This window comes from Corapipo altera, unplaced genomic scaffold, assembly GCF_003945725.1.
Source record: "Corapipo altera isolate COAL_440 unplaced genomic scaffold, ASM394572v1 0, whole genome shotgun sequence".
In the NCBI taxonomy this organism is placed as follows: Eukaryota; Metazoa; Chordata; class Aves; order Passeriformes; family Pipridae; genus Corapipo; species Corapipo altera.
Window position 1 is genome coordinate 82,481,185 of NW_020884872.1, and position 27,863 is coordinate 82,509,047.

The 27,863-nt window shown below is 38.1% G+C and overlaps 1 protein-coding gene across 2 annotated transcripts; it reads right to left on the reverse strand.

Annotated features, from left to right (window-relative positions):
• Positions 1-44: 44 nt before the first annotated feature.
• LOC113951866 (putative N-acetylated-alpha-linked acidic dipeptidase) lies at positions 45-27,485 on the reverse strand. 2 transcript variants are annotated; one of them, XM_027653454.1, is made up of 19 exons: positions 27,372-27,485; positions 25,859-25,967; positions 22,720-22,906; positions 21,834-21,935; positions 19,814-19,939; positions 17,759-17,945; positions 16,567-16,660; positions 14,527-14,625; positions 12,734-12,819; positions 11,593-11,712; positions 10,137-10,219; positions 9,804-9,867; positions 8,935-9,002; positions 6,862-6,953; positions 5,952-6,042; positions 5,359-5,623; positions 4,476-4,557; positions 3,053-3,145; positions 45-2,033 (listed from the first exon to the last, which is right to left on the reverse strand). In XM_027653454.1, exons 2-19 carry the CDS (start codon positions 25,948-25,950, stop codon positions 1,844-1,846), a joined length of 2,121 nt encoding a protein of 706 aa, XP_027509255.1. In that variant the 5' UTR covers positions 25,951-25,967; positions 27,372-27,485; the 3' UTR covers positions 45-1,843. The 2 variants fall into 2 exon arrangements, with proteins under 2 accessions (XP_027509255.1, XP_027509335.1); XM_027653534.1 differs by lacking the exon at positions 27,372-27,485 and adding an exon at positions 27,209-27,247.
• Positions 27,486-27,863: the final 378 nt, after the last annotated feature.

Genomic DNA, 27,863 nt, shown 5'->3' on the forward strand with positions numbered 1-27,863 from the left:
TCACTTCACTTCACTTCACTTCACTTCACTTCACTTCACTTCACTTCTTCCAGATTCTTTAATTTAATTGATCTCACACTCAGGGTTCGAGTTAGGTAACAGCTATGCCCCCGAGAAATCTTGGTAGATCTAACAAAAAATACATTGGCTTAAAAAGGAGCTATTCCTGTATCTGGCCTGTCCTTACTAGACTCCTTCAAAGCATACACTTCCATGCTCCTATGGCTAGTTCAGACAGTTTTTTTGAGCTCTAAGAATCAATGGACTGTACATATTTCTCAGTGCAGCTAAAAAGTTTGCAAGAACTTATTAACACTGCTTTTAATGCATATTACTTATTATTTAACCATTATTCTCCACTTGTCTGCTTTGAATGCATATTATTTATTTAACCATTGTTCTCCACTTGTCTGGCAGGAACTAGATGTCTCTATTTGTCGACAAATGTCAGTTGGTCTGATTTTGTTCATAAATGTGAAATATGACCCTTACTTCTTTGTATTATCCTAGTAACTGAGTAATGTGAAATTACATTTCTCAGTGCATATGCAACTACTCTTTCATTTTATGCTTTCTGCTTAGAAGTCATAATCCTAGTGACATATATAGGAAAAGGACAGCTGCATATGCATCCATGCATATATTTTGACATATGGCTTGCATAGCTGACTAAAAATAAGGTAGCTTCAGTAATTAGCTACATAGGTTTTGGCATTTGCTGTCCAGTTATGACACCAGCCATTTTTGCCTTGAATAGCCTTTGACAAATAGAACTCCAGTGGCTATATCTAGACTCTATAGAAGACTGACAGCAAGAAATTATTTAGGGAGTAGACTGTTTTTATCACACAAAATATTAGCTGTGCAAGAGGTTAATAATCCTCCAGGGCAGAATGTTGGATGAAGGGATCTGATTTTCTGAGTTTTCTCTGTCTGATCTCAGTTGCCTCATTGTGATCTTTCAAGCAGTCCATCATAAGAGTAAGCAGCACACCAAAATCAGAAATAGAGACTTTACAAAATGGCAGTAGTTTTGTATCCTTTCAAACTAAGGACATGATGAATTTTTTTTTTTGCTTCTAATTGTCTTCATATTAAAAACAACTTTATATGGACAAGGCATACCAAGGGTAGATTTTGGATAAAAGAAGGTCATCTTCTCAAAAGACATTTTGTAAGGCATATGTCTGCCTTGCTTTTACTCCAGTGACTAGAAAGCTTCTTGCTTAAATGTATTTGCAAACAGCTTCAAGGTTCAGCATGTGAGAAGAAGAATGTCATGGATGAGTATTCTGGGCTGGCTGCCCAAAACTTGTTATGATCATTATACATCCCGCAAATAGTATGTCACAGTTTTCCCATTTTCATACATGAGTCTTTGTGTAAAAGGAGGGCTGAAATGTCTGTCTTGGAGTAGAATAATACAATCCCAAGGTAAATAATAAAAAGTCTACAACAAAATTATAAACTGATAGAAACATGAAATTAATTCTGTTTTCCTGATGCACTATGAAGACTGCTATAATAATCGAGCTAAAAATTCAAACCTCTGAAAATAAATCCAGTGATTAGCAGTTCTTAAAATACAAAGCTCAGAGAAAACCTGAAACTTTTTCACTCTCACTTCAGAAGATATCTAAATCCTGAGCTCTCGGAATGGAGTACATTACCTTGTTAACATTGCTAAATGCATTCCACTTAGGTATATTATTTGCAAAGAACAAGATTTTTTTTTATTTTGTATTCTTTGTAATAATCCTCCTAGTGTTTTTCAATGATCCATTTTTAAAACTTCTTGCAAAATTCTGTATTTTGTCTTCACTGATGATTATGTTGTTGATATTTAAGCTACTTCTTTCAGTGTTTCTGCTGCTGACTGTACAGTAAAGGCTGCAATGGAAATTTGCCTCTTCACTTCTTCCCAGGCTTCATGCTGATCAGCTTTGTTTTCAATATCAAACATGGCATCATAGATTCCTGGGAAAGATTCTCCTGCATACTTGTTATGGCTGCTTGGAGCAAAGACAACATGTCTGCAGGGAAGATGATGGGGAAAAATAGCAATATTCTGCATTAGAAAAATAAAACATACAATTTTCTGGATAAAACTAGTCTGTTTCTATACCATCTGTTAAACTCTTGACACGTAAATAAATAAGATTATTGCAGCAATAGTAGCTATAGTCTTTGAAGCAAGAAAGTAACATAAGCTACATTATACCATGTGAATTCCAGAACTTTATAGCTACTTGAGATAAAATTGAGTCAAGTATTTTCCTTTCTCTCATTTTAGATGAAATTAAAAGATTAAAAATAAGCCATCTTATTTTCTCAAAGATATACACAGTCTCCAACAGTTACAGGTATGCTTTGAGATAGGAAAGCCAATGCTTTAACAAAAGACTGTTCTCAACATATTTTTCATCATAAGTTATGAGAGGTACAAGGATTGTAGATCTTAATTTCTCCTTCTGCAATTAGTTTTTAGTGGAATTTTTTAGTGGAAAGATTACTATTCTGAATTATGCAGACTGGTAAAAGGATCAAAAACCTAGACTTGATCTGACTGCCTCTCAGATAAGATTTACTTCTTGAACTGGATGAGAGGACCACTGAATTCCCTTCACTGCTGTTGTAGTGCTGCCCTACACACTGCAATTGCTAGCATGACTGTTCTCTCATAATTGATCAAACTGTAGTACTTGAATTATACAGTATTTCACTTTCAAATAATAACAACTTCCTATAGACTCTTTACCACTAAAACTACTTGAAATGAGACCAGGGCTTAACTTTAGATCTGTTTAGAAGCCAGTGAAATCAATAGAAATGATCTGAATAGGTTTCCAACAAGACTCTTACTCATTCTGTATAATGTATCTCACTGAAGTTTTCCCCAGTATTGTTTTCCCTTTTTAACCTTATTTGTTCTGTTTAATCTACTTTTACTGTGTTGAATAAAATCATTATAACTCTATTTAGAGACCTGTGAATCTCAACAAAATTCTTATAGGGTATTCCAGGAGGAAAGTGAAAAGTAACCATTTCTCACCTATAAAACGGCCTTCCAGGTAATCCAAGAGGATCGATAAAAGCCCTTTCCAGAAACATGAGCTGATCATTTAGTGATCTGACAGCAAGTAGGCTAAAAAGAAAAAAGGAATATGTTAGCTACAGACTGTTTGACTTACTCTTAATCCTGTGCCCCAGCATTCACATCTCTGGATTTATGAAGGGCAGTGTTCTATACTAACAGTGTTTCTACACTAACACTGCCCAGAGAATTATGTCTTCAATTTTAGGCAACAGATCCACGATGTTGAACTTAAAGAGCAGCCCAAAAAAGCCCATGTCAGCTAACCTGCAAAGAAGAATTATGCTGATCTATTGTGAGACAGTTTGGTTCACAACCTGAAAGTCTCTTAAAGTTGTTTTTAAAGGTCAAGTAATAATGTCAAAGAAGACAATTTCAGGTATTTTCTCTCATGTTGCATCTTACTCCTTTATCTCCTTTCCATGAGGATACTTAAGCAGACCGTTCTCTTCTTTTGTACAAAAGTTTTCTAAAGACTCTGTTTCCCACAAAGCCAGCCACCCACAAATTACTTCAATAAAATCGCATTTGTTGTAAAATCACAACATCTGAAAAAAAGTAACCTTGTGATGTTAGAACCAACTCTTGAGTCTTCCAAGAGTTGTGGTTTTTTGATGGTACATTTTAAATTCCCTAGAGCAGAGACCATCTGTGTGTGTGTACTTTGAATAGCTCTGAGCATACTACTGATGCTTAACAAATAAAAGAATCATGAAGAAGATTATAGTGAAAATATGTGGGCTCGGTAGTTTACATCAAACTTACTGTAGAGCTTTGAAAGTATTCATCAATAAAAAATGGTAAAATTTATACCACCGTAAGCCTGGAGTAACTCTACTACCATCAATAAATTTTTTTCAAGTTTACAGTGGTGCGAACAGAAACTGAAACTGGTTAGTTGAATTAAAACTTAGATTTAGGCCATCCACCAATAAAACCATTTTGAAAATGTCACAGACATGTCACATGTCATAAATGTCATCTTTAACATAAGAAATTATTGTTAACTCATTTATCTTGAAAGGTGCTGCCATTAAAAAGATGGCTTTTATTCTCAGTTAGTGTTCCATAAGGGTAAGCATATGGTTAGATTAGATTCTTCCCAAGAATTGTAACATACACATATGTATATACAAAATGAAGCTTGGTTTGCCATTCTGGGCATGGCCTACAAGGAATAAATTACAAATTAAGTCAAATGCAAATTAAGCCTTTTGGCATAGGTAGTACATAGAACTTCTTGAAAGCTCATCGAAATGCTTGCCCCAAATACAGCTTCTTTTTTATCTTTTTTCCATTAAGTGGTACCAAGTGACTGTGCCCTCTGAACTCAGAGGACTACATGTAGCATTTGACTGGAAAAAAAAGGAGTTAAACTTACTTATTGATATCTATTTGTTGCAGTCTCTCATGAAAGCTAGCAGCAACTTCTGTAAAATTCTTCACAGCTGAAAAGAGAGCATCTGGAGGGAGTAGGAAGGAAGCAATTACCTTCATATTCTGAAGACATAATTTAACAAATAACATTCTACAAATTAAAGCTTTTTCTTTGACTGTAATCATGATCTATTAAGTGTCAGTGAAGGAAAATTAGATGACTCCATATTCCTACATTAAGAAAATATGTAATTCTGTGTCAAAACCTGCCTTAGAGACAGTAGAAATTAGCACTTTTGTGACTATTGTTTATTATTTGCTACTTGAAGAATATAAAGAAATATCAACGACTGGATTGTGGACTGCCAGAACCAGACTGTTCATAAGTCTGAGATTTTATAAGCCCCAACAACCTGTGTTTTACTATTATGTCCCTCCGCACAGACAGAGTATATGTGTGAGTGTGTGTGCATGTGCATGCATGTAGCTGAAATTGGTCATTAGCAGCTAAATCCTAAACTGAATACAATATAATGTTGTCAATAAAACAGGCTTCTGAGGCAGAGAATTATCCAGCACTATAAGCTGCAAGGCAGTATGATTATTTTTAAGGAACCAAGACAACGATACATTTTTGTCAACATTGGTGGATACACAGGTCAAAGCACATGCAACTGTAAGTGCTAGCTCTTTTGGGCAGTGGCATATTCTCTACACAGGCATACTAGTGACAAAATATTCACATTTCAAATTCTTGGAGGGTGTGGCTTGTTTTATTTACTGTTCATACAGCACAAAGTAAATACCAGGCCATGACCAAGACATACATTACTATAAGGCACTGTTAGCATTAATGGAGGAGGAGCGTGATGAAAAACTGTACATACCAAAGGATACGTTGTATGTTGCCAGTTCATCTTCATGATTCCTTGACAAATTATAGATGATGTGAGCATAGTTGCTCACAGCTGACGCATAATCTCTGCAGTCAAAAGGAAGCACAACAGAGTTGGCCAATTCAAACACCAGCCCTCCCCGTACCTGAGCTACTGTCAGATGATTTTTGAAACTGGGATCATAGAACTGCTCCACAATTTCATAGGTTTCATAGACACTGTGGTAAACTGGATAGCTGCTATATTTTTCTATGTTCTGAAACAAAAATACCAAAACAAAACAAAACTATTATTCAGCTGTGGATTCTTCAGTGTGGCTTGTAAACATTTGCTGTGGGATTCAAGGCACAGTAAAGTTAAGTTCTTAAAGTCAAGTTTGTCTGACGGATACCAGGTTGAACATTCTTATTTATTACATATTTGTATTGAGGTAGCACATAGAGTTCTAGTAATTAGATACCATTCTGACACGCTAAACTGAACTATCCCAAAAAGCTGGTAGTTTAAATAGTTCCACTACAGGTAATGTTATTGAGGCAGTTACAGGGGAGACTAAATTACAAATTATAAAGACACAGACTTACCCAATTTTTACTGTAACGTGCTCTGCCTGAAGCGATGCCAAGACGTTGAAAAAAGACTTCAAAGTCATTGCCAGAACCCAGTTTATTTATTCTTTTAACAAGAAAGAGGAAAATACCTTGAGTGACAATACTTAAAGTATAATTTTCGTTTGCTTCCAAGTACCGTGTCAATTATTTATTCAGCAGCTGGTCACTATACACTACACAGTCTTTTCCTAGTATGGTCCTTTTGTCACTACACATGAATTGCCTCTGACCCCCACATTACATGCATCACATCAGTTGCATTCTTGGAATAGCAAAGTAATCATTCTCAGGGTCAGAAGTATCCAACTCTCAGGAGGAGAACTTCACTCACTGTCTTTTATCACTGACAAGAATCAATGATCTTCCTCCTGCTGAACTTCCACTATCCCAAGCTCTTAACTGAGAGAAATCACAGAAGTATCAGCATGGCTTCATAGAATAAAATCAGTCATTGAGATTCTATAGACACCCCCGGTAAATTTGAAGGATGGTGTTATAAAATCCTGCCTGACGTGCCCCCCAGCTGCCCAAATTCAGAGGCCTTCCAGGAGACTGGAAGCAAATGCAAGGGAAAGCTGCTGAGTTAGCATCTTGTGTGCCTCCCACTGGCTTTTGCATACTGCTCTTATTTGTCTAAATCTCTATAAACTACAAGAACACTTTTCATATGTAAAGCCTTCTGTTCATCAACAAAGGTAGGTTCATAACACTATTGTACAATAGCATACCAGCTGCAATCAATAAAACTCTGAAATTTATACCAGATCAGAAACACACCACTTCTTTTAAGCACGCAGTTTTTCAAATGGGTATTTCTTTAAAACCCACATTGTACAAGTTATAATAACATTTGGTATATAATTTATGTTCTTTTGTCACCGACCTGGGGACCTCTTTATACTCTCTTGATGGATTTTTTTTATACCAGCTCTCATAAAGAGATTTTCCTTCAAAACCCTCATCAGGACTTGGTATCTAGAAGAAGACAAAGGGTACAATTTTAAAAGTTACCAAGCAACAAATCAACAACCTGTCCTCACATAAAAGACTTTGGGCAATGATTAAGTCACAGTCTTAAGTCCCTCAACCTTTCTTCATTTCCATTTTAACACTTCAGACACATAGCATTTTCCAGAGGAATGATTTATTTTCTAAAACATAAGTAATTTTAGATGAAAGAAAACACAAGGAAAGGATAACATTTCAGGTCAATATTTACATTCTGATGTTTCTTTATGAGATTTTCAGCTATTTAATTTAAATATTCAACAAAACAATCCCTCACAGAACAAAACTTCTGGCTTTATTTGGGAAAGAAATTTCAGTTTTGTCTTACTTTAATTCAAAACTGTTTCTACCTCGTTCTAGTTCACAAAAATTATGTCTATGAATGCAGAAGCAACCTAAGAAGGGCAAAGTGCACAGTACCTGGTGTTTATGTCATCATAGCTGCTAGAGAGGTATATAAATCACAGTTATCCTAAAGCTCATTCCTATCACTGACTACTTTGAAGGTAACTGAGCATCATCTTTCCTTTATATCAGTGGAATGCTGAGGTTTTATTATCTTGAATCTATTAAAGATTATTAATATCTCTTCTACTATTAATATATATATATAACTACCTAAGAATAGGAACCAAATTAAAACTAATACATGTGGAGTTGTGTCCATTAAGCTAACTCTTTGTAAAACAGTTATAAGATTTTTACCAGATTAACTTTGGATGGGATCACATAGGACATGCTTCCTGGTCAGCATTCTCTTCAGACATCAGCTACCAACAAGCTGTGGTTATATGCATTCATCAGCCTCTGTTGTTGCTTCCCAGCTTGAGGAAGGGTTATGCAATGCAACCATTTTCACTGGTATTTAGGTCAACATTCTAATGATGGCTCTTGCTGTCCAAACTGAGACCCTACTGACCCGATTTTCTGACAGTTCTGAAGACTTGCATTTAGCACAGGTTACCATGGGAACTGCAGGTGATCAGCTCTTCTGCAGTTTATGACAGAAATACCTTTATCTGGGCACTTGATTTTTACAGTTACATTTTAGTTGTTGTACTTTAATTGCCAGAAAATTATTATAATGATTTACTACCTTTTCTTTACTTTTGTACCAGTCTAATGCCAGTTTCAAGAGACAATAAATTATCAACGCTAGAAAAGCCAGATGACTAAATATATACAGCAGACGAAGACAGATAAAGTAGATTTATAGAATATATATAGTAGATGAATGTATATTATATATGCATTTAAACATACAAAAAGACCAATTAAATGTTCATTGTTTAATATAGTTGAACAGGAAAAACACCCCAGAAACAAAATGACAGCCTCTAAGACAAAAAGACTCGCTCCCAAAGCAAGGAACACCTTACATGTAAGATGGTAAGGCTATTTCCTAGAGAGAAAGGTCTCTACCTATTAAGAGAAAGGTCCCTATCTCTTAATTTTATATGCCACACAAATATGTATGAGAGCATCATGGTCAGTGCCAATGAATAACTAACAGGGTACACTGAAGTTGAGCACACTGACCGAACCTGGCATGTCATACCAAAAACAATACAGTAGTAGGACTAATTTCTTCCCCTGCCTAAAGGGAGTCAGTCTCCCATTACCATGAGCACTCTAGTAGTTGATCTGGGCATCCAGGTTTGTGCTTATTTCTGTCCTCTGGTTCACAGCATTCTTTCATTCTTTTGTTCATAGAAGGAATGCTTTCACAGGAGAAGTGGCAAAATCCCTTAATCCTGAATAGCTAATAATTTAAAGATATAAGCTTGAAATCCCCTAGGTCCTTCTGGGAAAAAGCTCCAATTACTTAGCTATTGACCTAAAAGGGATACTGCACCAGAAAAGAAATATCTGACACCACATTTTATAGAGAGCTCCATCAACTGAGTGAGCACTGAACATACTGGCTAAAAATTTCAAGTGATATTACCTCTTTAGTCAGACTGTACACCAGACTGTACATCAGTGGTGTGCAATCCACTCGCAGTGTGTAGTTTCCTGAAAAACAGGAAAAACTATTTATTTGAAGAAGGAACTTCCACTCAGCTGAAACCTCATGTCATTATTTGTTAATAAGTAAGAGACTGGAGAGCTACACTATTAATGAGGAGCAAGCTGAGAATCATAGAATCATAGAATCAACTAGGTTGGAAGAGACCTCCAAGATCATCAAGTCCAACCCTTGATCCAACACCACCGTGGTTACTAGACCATGGCACTAAGTGCCACATTCAGTCCCATCTTAAAAACCTCCAGGGATGGTGAATCTACCACTTCCCTGGGCAGCCCATTCCAATGTCTGATTAACTCTCTCTGTAAAAAATTTTTTCCTAATATTCAATCAAAACCTCCCCTGTCCCAGCTTAAGACCATGCCCTCTTGTCCTACTGCTGGTTGCCTGGGAGAAGAGTCTTCCTGTGATCTTGTCAGTGCATTTGTATTGGTTATGATGAATTTCAGCCCAGTTTTTGAAGAAATTCTTCAGAGCTTTTCTTATGTCCCTGTGATTATTATGCATGTTATAAGAGGAGAAGCTGACTCTGGAGAGTTGCCATGGAACTCAGGGCCACAACACTTTTTGTCCCTCCCTATGACTTCCCAAGTAGTGTAGCTACTGTAAGGGAAAAAACAGGAATATTTGAAGGATACTTTATGATCCCCGGTGACAGTTTCTCCCCATATCCACTTCTGAATTAATGCAACAAAACGATCACATTGAAGGTCTAATGAATCTCCAGGCAAAATCCCTCCTGGTCATACCATCACTATTTCTGTAAAACACAAGTCTAAACCATGTACCTTCAACTGAAGAATCTGCATTGATATAAGCCACTCCTCGTGCTTGCAATACTTTGGCATTTTCCTATGAGAAAGAAAAAAGGAAGAAAACGCTAACAAACTTTTTTCCCCCAGAACTCTTTTCCCACTCACAAAACAAACAGTTGTTTCATAGAAAGACATCATATACTGCATGGTGAAGTACATATACATTCAAAAGGAAGCTAAAGAAAGAAAGAAAGAATGTGTGTGCAAGGAAAAGAGGAGGAAGGAGGAAACAAGTGCTGCTTTCTAGTACAGATTTTTCAAAGAGCAGACATCATGCACATTTCTTTTAGAACACTACCGGTTTACCTCAGCCCACTCTGTTGATCCTAACAAGCCAAATTCCTCTGCATCCCAGCTTGCAAATATCACTGTTCTCCTTGGTCTCCATCCTGCACAATGAAAGACCATGAAAACTATATTACCAAAACATAGGCTGTTTTTTTGCATGATAACTAATGTGAAAGCAAATGCCAGTTTGGGAGGTCTCATCTTGTATCATGATCTGTGGGGAAAGAGACATGTTAAAGGAATTTTAACACCAAGTTCAGTAACCTAATATAATAATGATTCGTTATTGTAGCAATATCACCTCTACTTCAATATTGTGCCAAATAATAATGTATTCCTTCTTGTCTCTCAGTTTAATTTGAAGAAAATTTTCTAAAATTTAAAACTCTGACCAAGGAAAAATAATGTGCTGTGCACAAATTCTTGAAAGAAAGATTTTCTACCGTTTTTGCTCTGTTCAGTTTAGTATACATTGTATACCAGTGTCTACCTTGACAGAAAAGTGGCATGTTTTCATATCTATTACTGAATTTCTTTGACTTGTCTTCCAAATGCCAGATTTTAAAACCTAAGGAATTCCCTGTAACTTTGAAAGATCACCTTCAAAAGAAAGATCTTTCACTTGAAGTTCTGCATCTGATTTAAACTCAGGACAAATAGAACAGGCTCTATTGCCCTGCCTCTGTATCTCAGCCCTAAGTTTTCTTTGAAGCTACTGGAAACTTTTCATCTTTTATTTCCTTTCTTTTTTAATTTTTAATTTTTTTTCCAGTTTGAATTCCAAAGACGGCTTCCCCTGATATCCAATAACCAGGAGAAATGGAACGAAAACTAAATGTCAATAAGCTTTAAGTGTAATGTGTAGGCAATGAACGCCTCTCTAGCATGGTATTTGCATTGTCAGAGTTTCTTTCCATGGAATGTCAGATAAGGAGACAGCATTTGCTCTGACAGGAATAGAAACTTGGTGCAGTTGACATTTGTTCCTATTCTAATGCAACTGAGCATGAGGTATTTTTAACCATTACCTCCTACTACATTTGCACAGCTCATTCTCTGTATTAGACAGACATCCTTTATTTATTCTTGAGTCTATCTGCAAGCCACAGTTAAGTGCTGAGAAAGCTCTCAGTGTTGCCTTCATGAAGCCTTTATCAGTCCATGACTTTATCAGTTTTATAAGACCATTGAAACATCCAGTCTGACCATCCCCAAATACACAGTAGTCAATTGTACCTGAACATCATGTTTATTTCAGCATTCCCCATTTTGTGTTTTGTTTCCCTCTGGGTGTACTTTCTCTTGAGTAGAAGTACCTCTCAAAGTTGTAACTGGAATTAGATAACATCTACAGAGCAGCATGGTTTATTCTAGACATCAGTGAGATAGACGTGTTTAATTTTAAGCATATTTTTAAATCTCTGTGAAATCAATAGGCACTGCTGAAAGGAGTTACTTTGATGAGCTTTATTACCTTCCTTTTTCAGTTTTCCAAAGCTCCTCACAATCTCATGAACCACAGCTGCCCCACTCTGAGGATCAATGCCACCAAATACCCATGAGTCACGGTGGCCTCCCAGGATGACATATCTGTCTGGAGAAATTATTTTGGAGGTTTACTTAAGAAAAATTTTTTCTTACCATAGAGCTGTTAATTTCAAGTAATTATTTTCCATATATGTATCAGGCAACAGAGATTAATAGTTTGTAATATACATGACAGAAAGGCAAAACACATTTTAAATCTCCAAAGACATTTTTCTGTATTTTTCAGTCAATGCTAGAGAATTTGTCAAGCAGAATAACTGAATCTCACAAGACTAAAACCTCTTAAATTCCATAGTATTACTTCTATTATTAGAAATACTGCAACTTTTCTCTAAAGATAGAAGCATCTTTCTGCATTTTACAGTAGCATGTTTCATGGTGAAGTTGATCCACTAATTATATCTGTACAGCACACAAATTCACAACATTAGGGTGTGCTGAATGCCGTATTTCTCTGAATTTATATACTCAATCATAAAAAGTGTTGTTCAAATCATGACAGAGATGTAATTATTAAGATCAAAGTCAGAATAGATCTCTGTGCTACTATAATATGGTTAACAGTTGTGTTTCAGGCACAAGGTGAGTGCTGCAGTTACAAGATAAATGCTGTTATCATCATCCTAGGGTTATGTATCTATCTGGGGGGTTTTTTTGAGCATAAAATCACACTGGTTACAAGAGACTATAGGACAGACAAAAAGTCAATAGTGGTGGATATAGTCTCTTCAGATGGAATGCAAAATCCGTTCCTGTGTTTAGCAGAGAAGAATATCCACTTAAGAATATTCTTCCAATTGCAAAGTTACTTGCCTGAAGACAAATATTTTCCATATTGGACTCTCCCTTGAAAATCAGCATTCACAGTGAAAGTGCTGACATACTCTGAACCATATGAAAGCTTGTGCAATAAACATTTCAACACCAATGACCATATAGTGCAATATTTCAGAGAAAACTATATTCTTCACGTCCCCCTTGTAACTGTGAAGTGTATGTAGAGGTCACTTCTCACTCACATTATTAATCAGACAAATTATTATTATTAATCAGACAAATGATTTTACCTGGTTCCACTGTGCCTCTGATAGTACCAATCACATTGTAAATCCTTCTTACTTCATTGTTGTTATGAATGTGCATTTTCACCTTTCTAGTGTATTGAAAAGAAAATACAAAGAGAAAAATCCACCAGATTAGACAATAAACATCTTGACACCTTTCAAAAGTATAAATATGAATGATAAGGAAAGCATTTTGACCAACTTTAACCTCTATTAAACTAAAGTAGGTCTGAAAATATTTCAGTGGAGTTTTTTTTTTCTGGATTTATACCTGTGCAAATGAGAAGAGCATTCAGCCCTTGATAGCTATGTAATATTTCTGATGTCAATAAGATTTATACAGACAAACAGGATCAGAACTCCAAATTCAAAGATTTTTTTGCTAGCAGTTAATTTTTAAATTTAGAATAGTGAAAGAAAAATGAAAACCAGCTAATGTTGAAAAGGTAAATAGTTCTAGTATTCTAGAGGTTGGTGCAAATCAGAACTGACTGACTCCATGTCATGGTTTAATCCCAGCCAGCAACCAAACCCCACATAGCTGCTTGCTGCCACCAGCAGGATCAGGGAGAGAATTGGAAGGGTAAAAACCAGAAAACTTGGGGGTTGAGATAAAGACAGTTTAATAGGGAAAGTAAAAGCCATGCACATAAGCAAAGCAAAACAAGAAATCAATTCACTGCTTCCCATAGGCAGGCAGGTGTTCAGCCATCTCCAGGACAGCAGGGCCCCATCGTGTGTAGCAGTTGCTTGGGAAGACAAATGCCATCACTCCAAATGTCCGTCCCCCTTCCTCCTTCTTCCCCCCACTTTATATACTGAGCATGATGTCATACGGTGTGGAATATCCCTTTGGTCAGTTGGGGTCACTGTCCCGGCTGTGTCTCCTCTCAATTTCCCCTGCACCCCCAATCTCCTCAATGGTGTGGCAGTACAGAAAGTAGAAGAGGTCTTGGTTCTGTGCAAGCACTACTCAGCAATGACAAAAACATCTCTATTATCAACCTTGTGTTCATAACAAATCCAAAACACAGCCTCATACCAACCACTGTGAAGAAAATTAACTCTACCCCAGTCAAAACCACCACACTTCAGCACAGTCAATACTGCTGTGGCACCTCAGGCAGCAGAAAATCAGACAACCAGAGTTACATCAAGAGACTTAATCTACAACATCAAGAGCTGTTTACCTGTAACACAGCTGGAGGTGCAACAACTCAGCCTAAAGAGTTCATATGAAGTTCAGTATGAACAATAGTCATATGAAGTTCGTATGGAGTCAAACACTTTATAACAAGTCAGTACATTGTACTCAGACAATATGGAAACACCCTGACTTTAGTCCTAAACTGTAATTACTAATTCAGTTTAAAAACAATCTGAAGCAATAAAAATGACGTTGCGATTTAAGCTCTTCTTCTGGAAAACCTAATTTGTAATACTGTTTTATATAAGTCAATAGGTAAGAGCAGAAGCCAGACTCATGTGAATTTAAAAAAGACAACAAAAGTTCTCAAAAAAAAAATCAGTCTTAACAAATAGTTTGTCAAAGGCTAGATGCTTTTCAAAGGAAATTGGTTCAAGACTAGCTGGAAACCAAAGCAACTAGGTCATATCCATCCAATCAAGATGTAAATGTACTGAAGCTTTGCACTGACAGTATTTCAACCAAAGAAATGGTCAAAATCAAGGGAATGATGCAAATAAACCCAATACTCCATCTTTGGTCAAATTCTATTGCTCTACCTGTCTTTTCTCTGATCCCAAGCATACTTTACTTAGGAAACAAAACTGACCTTGTAGAATAACTTGTTGTGAAACCAGGACCAACATTGTAAGATACATTCAAATTTCCTTTCCAGCTACCATCAGGTGGTGCATGTCCTCCCATATTACTATTATGAAAAAAAAAAAATCATTATTAGTTACAGAAATCTTGCAACAGCACCAAACACAAATGAAGAAACAGAAATCACACTTTGTTGGGTCCCATTCACACAAAAACCACAGTGCATACAAACTGTGTCTTAGGTCCCTGGAACATTCTAGTATCTTGAATTGCATTTGCATTTGAATTAGCAGAGAGCAACTTGGGCCATTCTAACAATTTAACGGCATAGACAGTTGTCTTCCAGTGCCTACCCCTGGACACTGCTTAATCTGGTAGCATAGACAGAGTTGATGTGTGTCAAAGATGGTCAACATCGAAAAAAAGTGATCTTGTTCCACTGTCAAAGGCAACGTTTTCCCTATTAACACAACTGGAAATGCAGTAGTTCAGTGGATCGCAATCACTCAGACTTATTCACCTAAAGGACTTATATTTTTGACATGAACTTGTGAGAAACAAAGAAAATATTAAAAAGTATGATGGATGTTCTGTTCTTAGAAAGCAAAATATATTTATTGTAAATGAAAGCATGTCTTTTACTGTAAATGCATGCTTCAGTCAAGCTTTATTCCACAGAACACTACAGCATATCTTCAAGTCCTCAGTAAATTTTTTATATAAAAATATGATAGCAGAAAAAACAAGAAGTTATGATGTCTCAAGACAAATGTGAAAAAAAGTATTTTTAAAAGATTTAGATTTCATTCATAATTATTAAAAACAAGTTCCAGAATTATTTACAACTTATTGAAGAGAAATATCTAGCTACATCATATTTATACATATTAATCTGCTCTACCACTACTAGGTGGCAGTGGATAAAAGAGGTTTTTTAACCTATGCCTTTCTCATTATGAGCAGTTATCTTAATAACAGTGATAACAGGAATGTTTTAAAGAAAAGAGCATTTGGAGATATATTAGTCCATAGAAGTTTGGAAGGAAATAGGAAAAACATTAGGACAGTGTTAATGAACATCAGGTATCCAAATCCACCAAAGACAGTAAAATTCTGCCTCCTATAAAAATAAATAGCTTCAATACTTCAGGAGAAATCTGCATAGAGAACCAAGACAGATATTTTTTTTTCTGACTCAGTACTCAGACAGAGGCATCAAACTGAGCAGAATGACTGCTCATGTGATGCAAAACTCCTATACAAACATATACCTGAGATTATACACCCTTTGCCCTAAACACTTATCCATCATACTGTTGCCAACCCTGGCATTTCCTGCTTTGCAACTCTACAGTTGACACAGATGATTACTGCTACATTTTCTAGGGGAATGATACACTTTCCATCTCAATCACATCTTCGGGGTTTTTCACTGAACTTACTTGGTTTGTTGAAATAATTATGGATTTTAATGCTGTCCACCAGCAAGCTGGTAGCCTGTCTCCATGCCACTTGCCCACTTAGTAAGTAAACTTACATGCAGATGTCTATTAAATCCCCTATGAAACTCCTGAGTTTCCTCAGTGTGCTTATATTAGCTCACCACCATCATATTTAAACAACATAACACACCTGATGAGAGAAAGCATACACTTTCATTTAATAGAGGACAGTACAGATACTGTCCCATCAAACATTCATGGCAAGTACTTCCCTGGACAAATTAATTATTTCTGATCTTTTTCACATGACAGGTCAGCCTTGAAAATTTTTGCCTTTATTCAAACTGAGAGGCACTTAATAACTCCAGTATACTTGACTGACCATGATATATTACAAATGGTCCTTTCCAGATCACTCTGCATATATCTGATATGTAGCAATAAATAACACATTTACCTCCTATGGAGAACTTAATAAGAAACAAAACATATTTCAACAGCTACAGGAGGAGCACAGTACAAAAGTCTTTCCTCTCTTTTCAAATACTCCCATAACTTTCAAAATACAGTCTTCTCAATATTGTTCATGTCGCCCATACACTTACCGCAGTAATGACTCTGCATCGTGATAGCCAATAGGATGAACCGGAATTTTTGGGAGACCTACACCACTGATTTTGTCTAATCGGTAGGTGTATTCTGAAAGCAAAAGACAAATATTTTCATATTTACAACTCCCAGAAGGAATCTGTACAGTTCATAGCACCATCCTAACACCGGAGTCGGGGATAATCTTTTCACTTTCCTGGATGTAGGACTGCCATTAATTGCACATTTTCAGAGAGATACTAATGAAGGTTTTCCCATAGTGTTAATTTTTTGTGTTGAAATCCTTTTGCACAGAAATGTTTCTCTTCATGGGAAAGAAGTTCAGACTAAGCTAAAGATAAAGAATAAGAGCAAAGAGGGAGTCCTTAGTCTGATGCTTGGAACATTCTGCTGGAAACTAAAACAAATTTGCCAGTTGATAACAAGATGCAGATAAAATCATATACACTGGACTACTGAATATTCTGTTTTGCTGTTTTTGTGAACAAAATGAAATCTAGGTTTTATTCTGACAAAGCTCAAATAGAAATCATGGTATTTTACAAAATGAGAAACTTAATTTTTACAACGTGGACAAAAGCATATATGGAAAAGAATAGTTTCCTCTTTAATACAACATTCACAGGGACCCTTTTTGAGGGAAGAAAACAGAGATTCATCTACGAGATCACTGACTCTAGCATGAGGAACGAGGAATCTTCCCCATGATCTGCTCTGCTGTGCTGCTCTTGTGAATATGTATCCCCTTCCAGCTAGAGTTCTGCTGGCTAGAGGTAACACTGGGCTAGAGGTAGCCCATCATTTAAGGACTACTTTTCCTGAGGTGACTGCCGTTCTTAGATATGCTGTCTCAAGTGCTGGCATGAACGGTTGTTAATGAATTTCAGTCAAAATGGTCTGGTTTAGGTGATAAATGAAAAAACTTAGGCACAGCTCAAGCAGCTAAGGAGGCATAAGATGAAGGTAACGAATATAGGTGAGGACTCTGTGGTTTCGCTTAACATTCCCTCACTTCCTCTCATGCACCACTTACAGAGAAGGCCTACTGACATGTAACCTGAAGCTGCCTCTTTTAGCAACAAAGACTAAGAAAAAGAGTGTTTTGTTACAAGGGAAAGAACAACAACCCCCCCCACACCCTTTCCTGATATCAGACCCTCAGAGCATGCCTTCTCTAGAGTCGCTCACCTTTTGCAGGATAACCTGGTGTCAGAGGATCCCCTGCCCCATTCAGGTTTAATACATTGCCACGTTGGGCTCCTCCACCTGGAAGATTCCAGCCATCTGGATAGGGGTCTACTCCTGGGGCACAGTAGTCAGCCGGGTCAGAGTACAGAATAATTCCCATGGCACCTGCCAATTCAGCATTCTTCACCTGCAAAGCACATCTCTGGTCCCTATCCAGTCCTTTATAGCTTGACCACAGAGTTCAAGGGGTAAAAGAAAGTATTATAAATTACAGTGATTTTTCCTCAGAATCTTTTACAGTGCTTGGCTTAAGTAAAGTCTCATGCCATAAAATTTCCTGGAAAATATATACACAGATATCAGGTTCCATATGAAAGTAAGAAGTTTGCTGTTGCTTTGACTTTTAGTTAGGAGATAACATCAGTGACATGGAAAACATCCTTTACAGTATTGCTACATAACCTGAGTTTGCATTCTGTCATTCAGGCCAATACAATCAACTGACTATTGAAATGTACACATCATGGATGGGAAAAACTGTATCACATCTATACAACCGTATCTTTCAGTTAGGCTTCTATTTATCTTATTTACCTAAATGATCTCCTGAATGTATCTCAGGCTTCAGACTATAGAGGAAGATTATTATTGGAGAGTTTAAAACTGTCTTTGGCTGTGAACAAGACTAACTCCAGAGTGCATAGTTTATTATGGAAAAAGGACTGACCTGCATGCTGTTTTAAAAGAGTTCTCGTGTGACTTTATTATTGTATAATATATGTCATTCTGACATCCCAATCTGGTTTGCTACTAGATATGACAGTGATGGATAGTGACTGAGTGACAACTAATCTTCAACAGTTTTAAATTTGTATTTAAATTTGTATTTAATTCAGAAACACCACAGCTTTATTTTTTTCCCTTTTTTTATTTTAAGGAAATACAGTACTTGCCTTCATCATCTATCTTATTCTTGCACACCATTAGGAAGTTGAAAAATGGCAGTATAGTTCTCCAGATTTTATACAGGCTATCAAATTCTCCAGTATATAAACAGTCATAAGAAATACTACTGTAAGAATGAACATATCCGTTTGTGTCAACAAGGGTATATAATTTCCAAACCACAGGAAAACTGCCCCTCTATATATTAGTAACTCTGAGGTATTTGTGTTTCATTTTAAGAAAAGATTCATAGATAGCAATATCTTCAATTTTTAGGTGTTTTGCTTTCAGATATTACTTTTAGGCATGGTAAACAATTTAGTGAAAATATTATCTGACCCAGAATATAAGTTATATGTCACTTTTCACTGGTGAAAATGGTATGTACGTAAACCAGTGAGTTATCTACTTAGAAGCTTCACACAAGATTAGTCAACAGCATATAATAAGAAGCGGCATTCCAGTGAGGAGATTCAGTGTTTGATATCCTTAGGTAACTGACAAATACAAACTATAGTCCTGTTCAAATTAAGGTCAAACTAATTGTTGTACAAGAAACAAATATACATGAAAAAAGACTGCCTTCTTACATCCCTGTTGAGGAAAAAACTTGAGTGTATGCCTGAAGTATGCAAAGGATTATGTCCTTTACTATCTATGACAGGGATACTGAATAATCAAATACAAATTTAAATTGCCTCCATATAATTATAGTCTCTGCCCGGTGTACAGAAACCATTATAAACAAATACAATACAGACATTTTAGAGGACAGCTGAACCAATAGGGAAGAACAGCCTGGTTCAGAATTCAAGTGTATTACAATGTATACAATGTATAACAATGTTAGTGATATTTTGGAACAATTTATAGAATGTAAAGCCATATAAAAATATGAAACACTTTCCAACTTATTTACTTTTATCCTAGAAATGTATTACACACATATGAAATATATATTTGCTATCTTTTACTAAAACACCATCTTTGAACACAGTTCTATGAAAACTCAGTTACACTAAAATCTACAGAACTCTTTAGGTAAGTGTTTCAGTCTCTTGAAAACAAGCAAAGGGCAGCACAAGTAACACTTTTATATACAGGAAATACCTTATTTCCTCTGAAGATCTTCCCATATCTGGCAATAACAATCTTTCCTGTACAGTTAATTCCCATTACACGTTCTAACTCAAAGAAGTCCTCGGTGCGGCCATAATTCACGTACACTAACTCACCCTGAAAGAAAAAGGCAGAATTTGAAATAATACTGTCAAAGAGCATGTCAAAAGGAGGATGTGATCTTGTAAGATTATAAATTTGGAACAATGATCTCCAGGACTGGCTCTAGCATGAATTCTTTGATCGTGAGGCAACTAGGTAGGCTTTATTAATAGACTTCAACCATCCAAAGCTGCCAGACTTTGTGCACAACTGAGAATGTTCACATATGACTTCTGCTTAAATGCTCAAAGTGAGGCATTTACTTCTCTTCACAGTCTGTTTAAAACTGGAGTCAGTCTTGGATAGTTGGAGGTATTTTGGACACAGACACCACAGTAAAGATCAATTTTATTTTATGCAATAGAGTCCACAGATTAATTTTAGTTTTTAGTAGAATGGTTTTTAACATAAAATAGAGAAACCGGCCTGGAATAACTCAGAAGAGTCATGGATCTGCCGAGTGTTCCCACTGCTGAGCTATATACATGCTCCCTCCTGTGCTGTTCGTAGTACAGATGCAGACAAGAGCTCACTGGAGAATGCTATTCCTAACAGTGCTAGCTAAGTACCTGAACCTTTGTCAAACTATTATGTAATAAAGTGAACATAAGCATCATATTTTGAAAAGACAATCTGCCTTTAGGTATTGTTTTCATCAGAAACAAAGTTCATATATTTAATTCAAATAAAATCATTTTCTAAAGAAGGAAGCCAACGTTTTCTAAATTTTTTTTTAATCATTTCCCATATCTAATAACTTACTGTAGCTCTCCACAAACTAAATAAAGCAGTGAGGTTATTCTATCTTTCTTCAGGGATATGTTATGATAAAAGGTCAAAACCTATGAATTTTATCTTACATTATGTTCTGAAATTCCCATTGCAATTCTTGAAACACTCATTGCTCCTATATCCTGGGGTACAGATTATCTGCCTGGTTCTCCAGCATCCTTTGAGTATCTGAGGCAAATGAATACAGGATACCTTTTGTTTTCTGAACTTGGACAGCTTATTAACAAAATTCAGAAAGTACATGACTGATATATACTGGGTTGTGTGAGTAGAAGCATTAGCAGGTTTCCAAGTCAGATCGAACTTAAAAGCAGAAACTGGAGTGGATGACCTCAGAGAGCTCTGCCAACCTAAATTATTCTATGTTCAGACAGGAAAAATATTAAGAACAACAACAAAAAATTCTAATCTTACAAAATATTAATTGAAATCCCCTAATGATCATAGACCAGAAAATTCCTATTACACAGGTCAGCTTTATAAAAGAAAGTCCATCGGTTGGTACCACCGGTACAAGAAGATAGGATTAGCACTAAATTCAGATCACAGCAACACTTTTATAGCCAGAAAGCTAGCAAAAGCCTTTCTCAAGCATTCTCAACACTGTGCAGCTGTACCTGTCAGTGTAAGTCTTGGGCAAGCAGCATTTTGAAAGTGAGGTTTGGCTCATTGCCTGTGTAAATATAACAGTCTATTTGTTTACCGAGATGGAAAATAATGTATAGTTACAGATATGCTTGGGGAAGCTTATAGTAGTTGATATTAAATATTTATTATCATATTTTTAAGGAAAAGGAAAAATAAAATCCAGTTCTGATACAAACTAGAGAAAAAAATTAAACATATGTATGACCGCCTAATTGCTCCATTGCTCCATTGCAATAATCCCAAAAACATCAGAGCTAGGTCATATTTCCTACTGGTGATACATCAGATTTTGAACTAAAGCCTAAGAAATTTCACACTATTCTGTGTTGCTCTCTGCTATTCTGTGCTATGCTACTCTTTTCTATTTCTATTATTTCTAATTCTGTCTCTGATTCTTTTTCTACTTCTCTTCCTACTTCTATTTCTCTTTCCGCTTCTACTTTTGTTTCTTTCACTCTTCTACTGTTACCTCAGGCATTCCTTGGGCTGAAAACGCACTGTAGGGTGGCACCACATCTCTAACAGCTTCATATCCTGGAGGAGGAGGCTCAGATAATGATGTGTTGAAAATCTAATGGGAAAGAAGAAAAGGAATAACATAAACCAGATGATATGGAAAAAAAGAAAAATTCAGTCACATTTCACGAGTACTTGCAGTTTAAAGGACTCTGATTTTAGAACTCTACATGAGGAGTGGCCAAAACTTTGGCAAGCACTGGGCAGCCTTTTCAGTAGGCAAGTTCAGTGTGTGATCTTACAAATCCCATCTGCATTCTTCACACAGAGTCCTGCGTAAATGAACACAGGGTCCCTTAAAGCGGTTTCAGTACAGCAGATAAAAACAAGTTAGATCATAGTGGTAAAAATGCTTGCATTCTACTCATCCCTGGAGCTTCTACATGCACTAGAGCTATTCTGTAATGAACTCATGTCTTTTGTGATAGTACATTTTGAGGCCTAAAGGTTAATCTTCCAGAAACTGAATTTAGGACAATCATCAATACTGTATAATGAATCAATGCAAAGAACGGTGCTGACCATGGTTTCTCTCCTCTTTCCTAAATAACAGAGAAATTTTAAAACTATTGACTTATATGAAGTAATTCTCTTACATAATTCACATTTAATCAATATATGTCAGTATGCTACATGAATCAGAGTAAATATTAGTATTCCTAGCACATACATTATGAAACAAAGATGCTAACTATAAAAGCAAACTGGAACCCCTAGTTTCCATGTGCTTTGTATCAGGTCCAATATTAACTGAACAGAGGACAGCTTTCCCTCACGGTCTTCCCAGGTGTATGACGGTGATTTTGTCCCCTGGTTGGAAAAACTGGTGTTTTCTGTACCTCATTTCCATGCTCATCAATTATTGAGATGTAGTTGGGCTTAGTGTCATCAGGGTAAGAGAGCAAGACATCATAATGAACTAACTGAACAGAATCCAAACCAAACGTCTTCCACTCAGCTTGGACTTGCTGTGCCAGATGCATATTCTCCTTTGTTCCTGCTAGGTGAGGAAGCTGTGTAAAATTGCTAGAGAAAAAGAAAGAACCGATCAGGTCAGGCATTGCAGCTCATAATCAGAACTCCTCCTAGCCTAGCTGGAAATAAACCCTCTAGAGATGATCAGATATACCCAGGCTAAATAAGGACCAAGGGTTCTCTGTACCTACACTTTTGCCTTTATAATACATAAATTGAGGTAAAGGGTTTCAGGCTGTCCAAAGCTAGCACAGGTATTTGTATCTTCCTTGCAGCATGGTTTAGCAAGAATGGTGTGATGGCAGCAGATACAGGGTCTTGTCCTTTCTTTACTCCTTGTCTTCTGAGTAACATTAGGCCTGTGCACTCCTATACACGAGACTTTCATTGCGAAGTGATAAAAGAAATAAGTATAATTATCTTTGTGTATTCAACCTAGAAATGTGCATAATTACTCTGATCCTTACCTGCAATTAACTGGATATTCTCCTTGGATACCACTGTTTTAATTAATTTTGGCACAAATACTGATTTGTCTGAAAGTTCACTCTGAGTTTGCCATGTTGGCAAGTAAGAGAGACTGACTTCTGATTGCTGTAAACAACTCTAAACAAGGAACAGAAAAACTCAACAGTTTGTGACTTAAAAGTCAGGCAGCATGAATAACAAACAGTGAAAGAGACATAAATAGTGAACAGCCCATTGTCTGAAAAAAAAAATAAAAATTGTTGAGACCATTGAGAAGGCCCAGTGGTGAAGCGAGCTGAAAAAACCATCAGCTGAATGAGGCTGACATCATGATTTCCTCCTTCTGTCATATGATCATGCCATTAACACACCACAGATGCTTGTGTGGCACCAGCTGGTGCTGGGGTATGAGATTAGGAAAACCTTAAATTCTTGAGTTCCACTGAGAACAAAGCCATCAAAGAAAGCCCTTCGAAAGAACAATACACAGAGCAATAGAATAGCATAGCATAGCATAGCATAGAATAGAATAGAATAGAGTAGAATAGGTTTGGTTGTAAGGAATCTACAACAATTATTTAAGTCCAATTGCCTGATCAATTCAGAGCTGATCAAGTTAATGCATGTGTTAAGGTCCAACAGGCTTGGGGTATCTCTAGGAAGCTTCTTTCAAGGTTTGACCACCCTCTCAGTAAAGAAATCTTCCTCATGTCAAGTCTCAACCTCCTCTCGTGCAGCTTTGAATGATTCCTTTATGTCCTGTCACTGGATACCAGGGAAAAGAGACCAGCACCTCTCTCTCCCCTTCCCCTCCTCAGGAAGCCGTAAGGAGCAATGAGGTTGCCACTCAGCCTGCTTTTCCCCAAAGTAGACAAACCCTAAGTCCTCAGCAGCCAAATGCTGCTAGATAAAACCATGTTCGTCTGATAATGTCAACATCTAGTACTAACACTGTCCTAAAAGTTACTGTTAGAGTGACAGCACCATTTTCTGGATGACATACTGAACCAAGAGCATGGTTAAGTGTTATTTTTAGTGCCAATGGTGGTTTTCTGTAAGAGTTACAAATGCTTAAGTCTCACATTTTCATGAAAATTTGAAAATATCCGCCTGTATTACACTCCCATTTAACTGAAAATTGTTTTTCTTCATTTCCTCTTCTTAGCTGTTAAATGCCTGTACTGGTAGTTCTGAGCAGTGACTAAACATCTGTCATATATTACTGCAGAACTGGCCACATGACAGTAAATGGGGGACAATGTTTTCTGTTTGTATAGAGGCAGGGAGTTTAGAGGGGAGAAAGAGGTCCTTTCACAGAGCTGTTTAACAACACCGACTTTGCAGGAGCCAAAACACAGATTAAGACTCTTAAAACTCCTAAGTCTTCAATTTTAAAGGTTTATGTTATAGTCATGGCATGACTGTTATGTAGTAAAGAGAACATACTTTCCAGCTAATTTATTTGCAATAGTTTGTGACAAATGCACTTCAAATTAAATCAGTGGGATTGCCACGATCGTACCAACCAAAAATGGGGTTTAGTAATTTAGTTTTGTACAACTTTATGCTATGTAATCAGGTGGGAATTTGAGGCAAATCCAAATGTACTGATTACTCATACAATAATTGATGCTCTTTCTTTACACAGAAAGTAAATTTCTATCAAGAAACCATGACTTCTGGTCTATTACTGACAGGAATAAATACAAGCTTTTAACAAATACTACACTCTCCTAAGAGAAAAATAACCCATTTACAAGATTCCTAAAAGTACATCAGCTTACTTGCAGTTAAAGCTTCCAAGTCACTGAAATTGAGAAATTAATTACAGTAACTAAATTTTAATAGATTTTAAAGTATCTAAATTGTCATGTTCCATTGTTTTGAATTGTTTGAAGCATGACCAGCAGGTCGAGAGAGGAGATTCTGTCCCTCCATTCCGCTCTCACAAGATCCCCCACCTGAAGTGTTGTGCTCAGCTCTGAGGCCCCAACATAAAGACATGGATCTGTTGGAGCAAGTCCAGAGGAGGCCACAAAGATGATCAGAGGGGTGTAGCACTTCTCCTAAGGAGACGGGCTTAAAGACTTGGCGTTGTTCAGCCTGGATAAGGGGAGTCTCTGGGAAGACCTTAAAGCACCTTCCAGTACCTAAAGGGGGCTTACAGGAAGGCTGGAGAGGGATATTTTAAAAGGGTATGCAGTGATAAGGGAGAATGGCTTTAGACTGAAAGAGAGGAGATTTAGATTAGATGTTAGGAAGAAATTCACTACTGTGAAGGGGGTGAGGCACTGGCAGAGGTTGTCCAGAGAAATTGTGGACTCCCAATCCTTGGAAGTGTTCAAGGCCAGGTTGGACGGGGCTTTGAGCAATCTGCTCTAGTGGAAGGTGTCCCTGCCTATGGCAGGGGGGTTGGAACTAGATGGTCTTTAAGGTCCCTTCCACCACAACCCAATCTGTGATTTTATGACCCTTGGGCTGTTTCCAGCTTGAATTTTTTTCCTTGTCTGAACTGATTAGTCTAAAACTGCTTACTGAAGAAATTGCTTGATGTTTTCAGCTTTCATTTCAGCCATAAATGCTGTCTTCATGTCCTCATGAGTACTCAGAGATGTCTTCTTTTCCATAGGTTTTGCAAACCAGCCTGTACAACACAGCAAAATACAAGAGTAAAAACATGAGAGCAATATTCCCATGACACACACCATTCCTCTTTGGTCTCCCCATAAGCTTTTCACTGTGCATTTTCCAACTATTTTTACTTCAGCACATACAAGCAGCCACAACCTAATGCAGGCTGCACAGTGATGGCAGTGTCAGTCCCACAAATGGTAAGAGAACTTATTTCCATGGGTAGATATTGAGGGATATAAAATACTATACTATATTTACTCATCACAGCTATTTTCCTGTAGGTGCTAAGGACACTTACCTATCTTCCTTGAGTACCAGAACATCATGCTGTCAGTCATACCAGTTTCCTCAGTACTAAGGCAGCAGCTTTACAAAAATGCATAGAAACACAGACACTCTTTGTAAGGAACAGATGTCTCGTAACTCCTTTCTCACTCTCTGGTCTGTCTGGCTCTTATTTTGGAATCTTTCCCTTACTGTGCAGGCATTAGCAGAGTAAGTGATGAGAAGAACACCTGGCTAGGAAGACAAGTGTTTCTGACATCTGTTTTTAAGTCAGACTGGACATGTTCAGTGTAAATGCAGCAGTAGCTACATGGGTAGTGTGAATGAGAGAGCTGATGTGTTCAAGTGGGGTAACAAGCTGGTACCAGTGAGGCACTGGTCACTGGCACAGTGAAAGGCTCTTTCCACGTGAAAAAGCAATTCAGTCAATTCAGGCTTCCCAATGGCACCAACCCCAAGTACATACCAAATGGCAGTGCAAAATACAAGTGGTTCTTTTGTTTTCCTTCCTCCCTCAAGCTGACCCTGATTCATCTGTGAAACTAAAAGGAAGGTAGAGAGGGGAAATCTCTTGCGGCAGCAACCCACAGGCATGCCTGTTTGGGACGAGGAAGAGGTGGGACATCAAAGACTCTTTCTCCCCTCCTGTCAGCGCCCCTCCAGCCCCGTGTTTATCTCCCTGCCGTTCTAGTTGGGCTGCTGCGGTTTCAGGGCAGAGGGGTCGAGAGGTCTGTCTTTTGTGCCCTCCTCACAAACCCAGCGCCTCCTCTCTTGCCACAGCATGACTACTTTAATAAAAAGTAAATAGAAAACCAACGTGAAAGAGACAAAGACCCTCCTGGGGTAGAGCTGGAAATCCCAGAGAGGTTCGGTGACTGCACCTGACCAGACTGAAGAGAGGATCGGAGAGAGGCAGGGAGGTAGGCAGAGAGGGTGGATGGTGTCGGCCGCTGAGCACGGACTCACCTAAGGCACCCTTGGCACAAATTCCCGGGCGCTGGCAACCCGCCCGCTCCTCCCCCCACCCCAGCCCTTCCTCGGCCCGTCTCCGAGTCACCTCCCCCGGCTGGACGGGCCGGGGGCGGCCGGAAGAGCCCTCAACGCTAGGGAGGGTTAGTCTGCACTGTACCGATGAGGAACCCGAGGAGGAAGAGCCCCGCTGCTGCTCCCAGGACGGCAGCCCAGAAGCGGCCGCTGGCTGCCCTGGGGCCGGCCGGCTCCGAGACGGCGCCGAGCGATGTCCCCATCGCTGCCGTCCCGGCTCGTCCACGCCGCTCCGGCAGCGCCTCCCCCGCCGCCCGCAGTGCCCTCCGCGGCTCCCGCCTCCGTCCGGGCCCGCACACACCCCCGGAGGGCTCCACTCTCCCCGCCCCGCCCGGGGACAAGGTCCTCCCGCCGTCCTGCCCGGGCTCCGGCGGCCGGAGCTGCTGATCGTGCGCTGGGCTGCGCACTTGCTGAGGTCTGCCGGCCGGTCCAGGCGTACACATCTCCCCTCTGCCAGTCTCCTCACATATCCTGCCATCTCGTATTTCACAGAATCCATTAGGTTGGAAGAGACCTCTGAGATCATCAAGTCCAACCTATGACTGAACACCACCTTGTCAACTAGACCATGGCACTA